We start from the raw sequence: 10,595 nt of genomic DNA, 5'->3' as shown, positions 1-10,595 counted from the left end.
GTATTTACTATCATCTGGTTTAGGGCTTCTATCCCTCTAATTATTTTCCTAGCATCAGAGCTTAGCTGAAAGAGGAGTTCTCAAAAAACTCATTTTCGTTATTTCAAGGTGAATAAAAATAGTTAATTACTATAGAATGTATTACACATTATTTATACAAATTGCACAAAGTTTCGAACCACTATGGTTCATTCTCAAGTGAAAATAAATTGATTGATGCCACCTAAAATGCCATCATGATTAAGCCACCCAAAAGGTGGCACGGGCATGAATAGCCCATAAGTGGTGGCCCTTTTGAGCCACCACTTGAGCATATATATATATATATATATATATATATATATATATATATATATATATATATATATATATATATATATATATATATATATATATATTATATATATATATATTTATATATATAGTGTGTGTGTGCTAAATGACAGTGGTCCCAGGACAGAGCCTGGGGCACTCCAGTTACACTTACATCTTTTTTCCATTTTGAATTAACACCATTTACACTACCACTCTATTTCTTTAGTTATAGCTATACCCTAATCCATGTTTATAAAGCACTCTTAATACCGTGAGACTCTATCTTTTTAATCAGTCTTTCATGTGGCACTGTATCAGAGTCTTTGCTAAAGGCAAGGTACGCACTTCACAACTGCCTTAACTTAGCTTGAATAAAATGATGAAATTTTTTTTAAACATGAATGGCCATATGTTAAACCATGTTGTGAATCATTTATTAATTTATATTTTCTACATGAAGACGAATGGTATTTGCATATCAATTCTAGTAATTTTCCTACAATAGACGTTAGGCTAATTGGCCGATAGTTTTACGCAAGTGATCAATCTCTTTTCTTAAAAAAAAAATGTCACCTCTTTAGCAACCTTCCATGACTCCGGCACTCTGTCTGACAAATGATTTATTAAATATGGTAGACTGGCTCGAAAAGCTCCCTTTTGCATTTTTTAAACACCCTGAATAGGTCCATTAAAAGTTCTTCGTCCGTCACTGGGGATTTGTTTGGTTTGAGTTCCCTATTTCCTCAATAACATCCTCAATGGTAACAGCTAAACTAGTCAACCTATCCTCGTCCCAACACACATAGACTTGTTTGGCTGAAGGCATAGTTTTAAGTTCCTCTTTAGTAAATACAGAGATAAAATATATATTAAAAATACTACTCATCGCTTTGTCATTATCTGTTATCTGACCAATGTTAACTTTTAATGGACCTATCCTCTCACTAATCTTTGTTCGAATTAACTGAAAAAAACTTTAGGATTTGTCTTTGCTTGCCCTGCTATGGGAACTTCGTAATTTTTTTTTTCCCCCGTTATCTCTGTTTTTTAAGGTGCATGTGGAGACTTTTCCAAATATTAAATATAGTAAAAAAAATTTCCCGTTATTTGGCATCAGCGTCGTAAAAAATTCATCCCTATATGTTAAGAAATGGATTTCTTACGAATTTTTTTTTAAATGCGTGCGCGAAGAGCAGCTGCCAGTAGTGGTAACACCTCCTTCATTTTGCTTCTTAGACTCCTACTGTTTGTGTGAAATATACCCTAATTATATTGTTAATATACCTGACTGAATTATGATAAAATAGAAGATAGCATATTTGTTACAAACGGCCGTTAGCAAAACCACGTTGTGAGTCATTAATTATTCTTTTTTCAAGATGCAGAGGAATGGCTTTTGCAATTGTCGATTCAAGCAATTTTCCAAAAATAGACGTTAGGCTAATTGGGCAATTGCTGGAAGAAAGGAACGCCAGAAACGCTGCGCGTGCTAGTTGCTTTACAAGACTGTAATTACCATATTTGTATCCTAACATTCCTTATGTACATTCTTGTATATGCAAAATTTAATAAATAAATAAATAAAGTGATATATCTTCTTTTTCGCAAAATGGTTCAATCCACGATTCCGGCACTGAATAGCAATATGCCAGAAATGGCCCTCATCTTTTCCCTTAAGCCACAGAATGGAAGTGAGGGAATTCGATTCTTTTTAAATGAAGAATAGTTACTGTTGGTTTGAGAAAGCAAATATTGAAATGGAAAATTTGAAACTTTCCATATACTTTATTGTAAAGGTACACTTCTACTTATGTGCAGTGGCTAAAGAAAAGATAACTTGAGCTTCAAACTAATTTTGATACACTATTATAAAGTCAAGTACATAAATACTAAACATATATTCATGTAAATAACTACAACATCAAGTGGAACATCATTATATAAAAAGACCGGTTGTTACATTAGCTAAATACCTGCCTACTGTTGTAAATTTATTTGTTAGACTTGTCTAATAGCAGTTTAAATAAAAACAGGTAGATTTTTTTATTGTTTTATTTTAGGATTTAAAATTCAGATTTAGGAATTACTTACATAAATAATGTTGATTCCAGGAGTAACTCCTGCCTTAGTACCAACCATATGCCATATGTACCAACTATACATATGGCTGCTACTAAGGATTGGTACAGTGACCCGTGTTAGTAATATGACGGACCATGCACATGATACCGGCAGTGGTCTCCATCAGAGTGCTGCTAATATTACTCTCTGAATGAAGAAGTCCATATCTCCCTTTATAAGGGAGATCAATGGTATATATGAACCTATTCTGTGCCTCGGGTGCCAAGTCTTCAGAGGTTAGACCGTACAGTGGTCCTGATTGGCCTATCTCATAATTGATATGTCCACGAGACGTATAGCTCACGGCATGAACAAATACCATAGCCAGAACTTCGTGTTCATGGATGTTTGCTGGAGGAATGTCATTCCGCAACACAGGATAAACGATAGACTGGCCATAGCCTCGGAAAGCTATGAACAGGTCAATGCCACCCACTGTTTCCATGATTGCTTGGAGACCTCGGGTTTCTGGTTCAGTGAAGGGTGTGACGCCTTTGTAAGTCTCACTACAAGGGTCGAATGGAGTGCTGAAGCTCCATTCCAAGTCCATGTCACGGATCAGGCTCACTCCTTTGCACCCTCTATCAAGGTGGGTCTGGCGATTCTTTCTCCACAGCCTAGAGTAAACAATAATGTTAGAATCATGACAATGAATTTTTTTTTTAAAAACTAAAAGGTTGGTATTATTTCCCATAATAAACTGCTATATGTATTATCTCATTACTAGTCACGACTTGGGATACACACGCTTCTGGGCAATAATGTGCAGAGTGTATTGTAAAACTGCAGGGGTCTTTATGACCCCTGCAGTTTTACAATACTTCTGCACTGTGTCTTCTGTCTTCACTGTGCGAGGTTGTGTGGCATGAACACTGCACGGTGTTGCATATCGTGTACACTGTTGACTGACCTGGCACTCTCGGAGGTGAAGGAGTAATGATAGCCGTCCGGGTTGACGACAGGCACGATGTACCACTCCGTCCTCTTCAGCAGGTCTCGCCAAGAATCGTCTGTAATCAGAAGGTTCAGGATATACAGAGAGACGGCAGGAGAGATCCATTCACGAGCATGGATACCTGGAACAACGGGATAGAGATTGGGAAATAATTAGCTATTATTTTATATTGTCACTTATCATTATTAACTCTATTATCTTACTTATAATTGTTATATACGCAATATGTTATATACACTGTATTGCTAACTCTATTGGCTATTCAGGACGAACAAGCTCCTCTCTCTTACCAGCTTCGATCCAGATCTTTGTCTTGGGTTCATCGGAGAATGGATCTGTGACTTTAATCACCAGGACTTGGCGCCCCTCCTCCGTGGTGGCTGCCGTTAGCACCTGCACGAAGCAGCCTCCCATTTCCTTCACCCAGTTTATGAACTTCTCGACGTCTGCCGTATTGTGGTAGACGTTCCAATCCATCGGATGTTCTGTGGGATTCGTTGGGTTATAATATAAAAAACTGTAAACCTTATGCAATATATCATTAACAACATATAGTATGAGGTATTAAAATCTATTGTTCTAGTTTTGTTTAAATTTATGACAATAAGAAAGAGGATTTCCACAGTTTCTTAGCAAACATCTTACATATACGTGAAATATATGGACAGTGTAAATTCTACTAAATCAATCAAATTTATTTATATTCTCAATCATATGCAAATTGGGTATTTGAGCGAGCATGTATTTACCTCTGTTGTTTTTGGTTGTCTCCATAAAAATCCGCTCCTGCTGCACCAGACTCATCACATCCTCCACCTCCACCCAGTACCTCATCTCTGAGGACTCCAGCACCTGCTGTACCAACGTACTCCTACAGGTCGAGCTTACCAGAATCTACAAAGATGACGCATGATTATGAGTGGCCCTCCAATATACTATAAATTACAAAACCACACACATGAAAATGAAGCAACGACAACGTTTCGGCCAAGTATATACACAATTCATGCAAGAAAGTTGTCTGACAGCAAACAGTTCACTTACCTGGGCGTGGGTTGTATTGTCGCCCCAAATATCGAAGTAACCGCCGTTTTCTAGTTCCCGGATCACATCGTTATTTTTTAACACGTCAACACTCCACATCTGTCCACAAACAACATGTTAGATAAAACCTCTACATTTTTGTGGTATTGTGTGCCACAACCCACCACAGTTCCCGACTTCACGGGTACCTATATACTGTTAGATACAAATCTAACTGATGTTAGACAAATCCCAAAGGTTTTCATATAAAAGAAAGATTAATCAATTTACATGGAAATATATGTCTGCTGAGACTGATGGATGCCCACTACTCTCGTAAAAGAAAAGTAAACTTCAGTATGCATTTAAAATTGTTTCGCATAAATAATGCCTTACGTTGTTGAAAGAATGACACTTAAAATTCAAAACCAATAGACACTATTAATGGCGTAAATCACGAAGTAATTACCACGAGATAAATAATGAAAGAAACTCACCTGAATGCTTGCATCGCCCTGGACGAGCGTAGCCAAACACAGGCAAAACACAGGCAAAACAGGCAGCATCTTGGAATACAACAAGCACTGCGGAGACACAAGTACTTAAACCTTTAATCCTTGGTGACACTAAGACACAGAAGCACAAGATGCGAGATTATGCTTCCAGTCGCAGCTTATATTGGCCGGTAAAGGTGAGATTGTAGGGACAGGTGTAATTGGTCCCGCTAGAGTAACGGGTAACATGATTAAAGTATTCAATTTACTGAGAGGGGTATAACAAAAGGAATATAAAAAAGCTGTAAATATAAGAGCAGTTAGTAAATTGGATAAAGTTTGATTTAGAAAATACCTGGGTAAATAGTGGTTTAGAAATGTGATAGTAGATTTCAGGAAAAAATTATCATACCGGATATTGGATCGCTGCAGTGTTTTATATATGAATTTGAATTATACATGAATCAACATCTATTACGTTAATAGTTATGTCTTTAGTAGATTAAACACACTATTTCAAAACCAGTATTTTCGTGTGATTTTCCTGTGTCTATCTTTCCCAATTTATATCCATTGTTTCTTGTTTCAGTTGGTACTGATGTTTTAATATCTTTGTATGCTCATTTCCAATATGTATAAAAACAAAATAATGAAAAAAACTTAAAAAGGAATGTATTCCACCATACGAGGCCGCTCTTATTTATATTCAACAAAACTCGTTCATATTATATATCTAATCTAAGAACATCAGATCATACATATACAAAAATCGGTAAGTAGGGAAATTAACAGGAAAGAAGACTCACTATCACTTCAAGTTTATCTAAATAGGGTTTTGAAATGGTCAAAAGATTAGCAGATGCAGTTTTATGCTGATAAATGTAAAGTTCTGAGGCTAGGTAATGATGATAAATTTACAAGTACGAGCTAGACGGTGTTGAGATTGCGAAGTTTGATTGCGAAAGGGATCTGGGTGTTACGATTAGTAAAAATTTAAAACCAAATTATCAATGCATGAATGTTCGAAATGAGGTAAATAGGACACTGGGATTTATTAATCGAAGCGTTAGTAACAAGACACCTGGTATTGTTCTTCAGTAATATCTTGCTCTGGTTAGGGCCCCATTTAGATTATTCAGTTCAGTTTTGGTCGCCGTACTATAGAATGGATATAACATAAGAACAAGGCAACTGCAGAAGGCCTATACGAGGCAGCTCCTATTTATAACCACCCAATCCCACTCATATACATGTCCAACCCATGCTTGAAACAATCGAGGGATCCCACCTCCACATTGAAAATAAGAACAAAGGCAACTACAGAAGGTCTATTGGCCCATACGAGGCAGCTCCTATTTATAACCACCCAATCCCACTCATATACATGTCCAACCCATGCTTGAAACAATCGAGGGACCCCACCTCCACCACGTTACACGGCAATTGGTTCCACAAATCAACAACCCTGTTACTGAACCAGTATTTACCCAAGTCTTTCCTAAATCTAAACTTGTCCAATTTATACCCATTGTTTCGTGTTCTGTCTTGTGTTGATATTTTTAATACCCTATTAATATCCTCCCTGTTATGTCCATTCATCCACTTGTAAACTTCTATCATGTCACCCCTAACTCTTCGCCTTTCCAGTGAATGCAACTTAAGCTTGGTTAATCTTTCTTCATATGAAAGATTTCTAATTTGGGGAATTAACTTAGTCATCCTACGTTGGACACGTTCAAGTGAATTCATCAATCAATTTATTTTTTATGAAATGGGAGACATCTCCAGTCACGCAGGGTGCAGTCGCACCTCAACAGATCTTCAGTATCATCTATTGGTACTAATAATGGCTCAAAAGGGCCACCACTTATGGGCTATTCATGCCCGTGCCACCTTTTGGGTGGCTTAATCTTGATGGCATTATAGGTGGCATCAATCAATCAATTTATTTTCACTTGAGAATGAACCATGCGTTGAGGAGAACCATGAGAATGAGGAGTGCGTTCGCAGCAGGTTTTCTTTTAAACATGTCTCATTGAATATGGCCGCAGATTCAGTATTTACTATCATCTGGTTTAGGGCTTCTATCCCTCTAATTATTTTCCTAGCATCAGAGCTTAGCTGAAAGAGGAGTTCTCAAAAAACTCATTTTCGTTATTTCAAGGTGAATAAAAATAGTTAATTACTATAGAATGTATTACACATTATTTATACAAATTGCACAAAGTTTCGAACCACTATGGTTCATTCTCAAGTGAAAATAAATTGATTGATGCCACCTAAAATGCCATCATGATTAAGCCACCCAAAAGGTGGCACGGGCATGAATAGCCCATAAGTGGTGGCCCTTTTGAGCCACCACTTGAGCATATATATATATATATATATATATATATATATATATATATATATATATATATATATATATATATATATATATATATATATATATATATATATATATTATATATATATATATTTATATATATAGTGTGTGTGTGCTAAATGACAGTGGTCCCAGGACAGAGCCTGGGGCACTCCAGTTACACTTACATCTTTTTTCCATTTTGAATTAACACCATTTACACTACCACTCTATTTCTTTAGTTATAGCTATACCCTAATCCATGTTTATAAAGCACTCTTAATACCGTGAGACTCTATCTTTTTAATCAGTCTTTCATGTGGCACTGTATCAGAGTCTTTGCTAAAGGCAAGGTACGCACTTCACAACTGCCTTAACTTAGCTTGAATAAAATGATGAAATTTTTTTTAAACATGAATGGCCATATGTTAAACCATGTTGTGAATCATTTATTAATTTATATTTTCTACATGAAGACGAATGGTATTTGCATATCAATTCTAGTAATTTTCCTACAATAGACGTTAGGCTAATTGGCCGATAGTTTTACGCAAGTGATCAATCTCTTTTCTTAAAAAAAAAATGTCACCTCTTTAGCAACCTTCCATGACTCCGGCACTCTGTCTGACAAATGATTTATTAAATATGGTAGACTGGCTCGAAAAGCTCCCTTTTGCATTTTTTAAACACCCTGAATAGGTCCATTAAAAGTTCTTCGTCCGTCACTGGGGATTTGTTTGGTTTGAGTTCCCTATTTCCTCAATAACATCCTCAATGGTAACAGCTAAACTAGTCAACCTATCCTCGTCCCAACACACATAGACTTGTTTGGCTGAAGGCATAGTTTTAAGTTCCTCTTTAGTAAATACAGAGATAAAATATATATTAAAAATACTACTCATCGCTTTGTCATTATCTGTTATCTGACCAATGTTAACTTTTAATGGACCTATCCTCTCACTAATCTTTGTTCGAATTAACTGAAAAAAACTTTAGGATTTGTCTTTGCTTGCCCTGCTATGGGAACTTCGTAATTTTTTTTTTCCCCCGTTATCTCTGTTTTTTAAGGTGCATGTGGAGACTTTTCCAAATATTAAATATAGTAAAAAAAATTTCCCGTTATTTGGCATCAGCGTCGTAAAAAATTCATCCCTATATGTTAAGAAATGGATTTCTTACGAATTTTTTTTTAAATGCGTGCGCGAAGAGCAGCTGCCAGTAGTGGTAACACCTCCTTCATTTTGCTTCTTAGACTCCTACTGTTTGTGTGAAATATACCCTAATTATATTGTTAATATACCTGACTGAATTATGATAAAATAGAAGATAGCATATTTGTTACAAACGGCCGTTAGCAAAACCACGTTGTGAGTCATTAATTATTCTTTTTTCAAGATGCAGAGGAATGGCTTTTGCAATTGTCGATTCAAGCAATTTTCCAAAAATAGACGTTAGGCTAATTGGGCAATTGCTGGAAGAAAGGAACGCCAGAAACGCTGCGCGTGCTAGTTGCTTTACAAGACTGTAATTACCATATTTGTATCCTAACATTCCTTATGTACATTCTTGTATATGCAAAATTTAATAAATAAATAAATAAAGTGATATATCTTCTTTTTCGCAAAATGGTTCAATCCACGATTCCGGCACTGAATAGCAATATGCCAGAAATGGCCCTCATCTTTTCCCTTAAGCCACAGAATGGAAGTGAGGGAATTCGATTCTTTTTAAATGAAGAATAGTTACTGTTGGTTTGAGAAAGCAAATATTGAAATGGAAAATTTGAAACTTTCCATATACTTTATTGTAAAGGTACACTTCTACTTATGTGCAGTGGCTAAAGAAAAGATAACTTGAGCTTCAAACAAATTTTGATACACTATTATAAAGTCAAGTACATAAATACTAAACATATATTCATGTAAATAACTACAACATCAAGTGGAACATCATTATATAAAAAGACCGGTTGTTACATTAGCTAAATACCTGCCTACTGTTGTAAATTTATTTGTTAGACTTGTCTAATAGCAGTTTAAATAAAAACAGGTAGATTTTTTATTGTTTTATTTTAGGATTTAAAATTCAGATTTAGGAATTACTTACATAAATAATGTTGATTCCAGGAGTAACTCCTGCCTTAGTACCAACCATATGCCATATGTACCAACTATACATATGGCTGCTACTAAGGATTGGTACAGTGACCCGTGTTAGTAATATGACGGACCATGCACATGATACCGGCAGTGGTCTCCATCAGAGTGCTGCTAATATTACTCTCTGAATGAAGAAGTCCATATCTCCCTTTATAAGGGAGATCAATGGTATATATGAACCTATTCTGTGCCTCGGGTGCCAAGTCTTCAGAGGTTAGACCGTACAGTGGTCCTGATTGGCCTATCTCATAATTGATATGTCCACGAGACGTATAGCTCACGGCATGAACAAATACCATAGCCAGAACTTCGTGTTCATGGATGTTTGCTGGAGGAATGTCATTCCGCAACACAGGATAAACGATAGACTGGCCATAGCCTCGGAAAGCTATGAACAGGTCAATGCCACCCACTGTTTCCATGATTGCTTGGAGACCTCGGGTTTCTGGTTCAGTGAAGGGTGTGACGCCTTTGTAAGTCTCACTACAAGGGTCGAATGGAGTGCTGAAGCTCCATTCCAAGTCCATGTCACGGATCAGGCTCACTCCTTTGCACCCTCTATCAAGGTGGGTCTGGCGATTCTTTCTCCACAGCCTAGAGTAAACAATAATGTTAGAATCATGACAATGAATTTTTTTTTAAAAACTAAAAGGTTGGTATTATTTCCCATAATAAACTGCTATATGTATTATCTCATTACTAGTCACGACTTGGGATACACACGCTTCTGGGCAATAATGTGCAGAGTGTATTGTAAAACTGCAGGGGTCTTTATGACCCCTGCAGTTTTACAATACTTCTGCACTGTGTCTTCTGTCTTCACTGTGCGAGGTTGTGTAGCATGAACACTGCACGGTGTTGCATATCGTGTACACTGTTGACTGACCTGGCACTCTCGGAGGTGAAGGAGTAATGATAGCCGTCCGGGTTGACGACAGGCACGATGTACCACTCCGTCCTCTTCAGCAGGTCTCGCCAAGAATCGTCTGTAATCAGAAGGTTCAGGATATACAGAGAGACGGCAGGAGAGATCCATTCACGAGCATGGATACCTGGAACAACGGGATAGAGATTGGGAAATAATTAGCTATTATTTTATATTGTCACTTATCATTATTAACTCTATTATCTTACTTATAATTGTTATATACGCAATATGTTAT

At 36.7% G+C, this 10,595-nt stretch overlaps 1 protein-coding gene across 1 annotated transcript; it reads right to left on the bottom strand.

Moving 5' to 3' along the window:
• Window positions 1-2,488: 2,488 nt before the first annotated feature.
• On the bottom strand, window positions 2,489-9,959 carry LOC123760173 (carboxypeptidase B-like). The gene is made up of 7 exons (XM_069321004.1): window positions 9,504-9,959; window positions 4,912-4,998; window positions 4,436-4,534; window positions 4,141-4,285; window positions 3,682-3,876; window positions 3,347-3,512; window positions 2,489-3,053 (listed from the first exon to the last, which is right to left on the bottom strand). The coding sequence occupies exons 1-7, from the start codon at window positions 9,957-9,959 to the stop codon at window positions 2,489-2,491; spliced, it is 1,713 nt and encodes a 570-aa protein (XP_069177105.1).
• Between the last annotated feature and the right edge of the window lie 636 nt (window positions 9,960-10,595).

Source organism: Procambarus clarkii, unplaced genomic scaffold, assembly GCF_040958095.1.
Source record: "Procambarus clarkii isolate CNS0578487 unplaced genomic scaffold, FALCON_Pclarkii_2.0 HiC_scaffold_1367, whole genome shotgun sequence".
Classification (NCBI taxonomy): Eukaryota; Metazoa; Arthropoda; class Malacostraca; order Decapoda; family Cambaridae; genus Procambarus; species Procambarus clarkii.
The sequence above is the reverse complement of the archived record's forward strand: the minus strand, read 5'-3'. Positions and strand labels throughout refer to the sequence as shown.

Excerpts from the sequence above, each read along its gene's own strand:
- LOC123760173 (XM_069321004.1), bottom strand. The coding sequence starts at position 9,959 with ATGGACTTGGAATGGAGCTTCAGCACTCCATTCGACCCTTGTAGTGAG. Across the intron at positions 4,286-4,435 it reads ACAATACAACCCACGCCCAG|ATTCTGGTAAGCTCGACCTG; the intron begins GTAAGTGAACTG and ends TCATCTTTGTAG. Across the intron at positions 3,877-4,140 it reads GACAACCAAAAACAACAGAG|AACATCCGATGGATTGGAAC; the intron begins GTAAATACATGC and ends CGAATCCCACAG.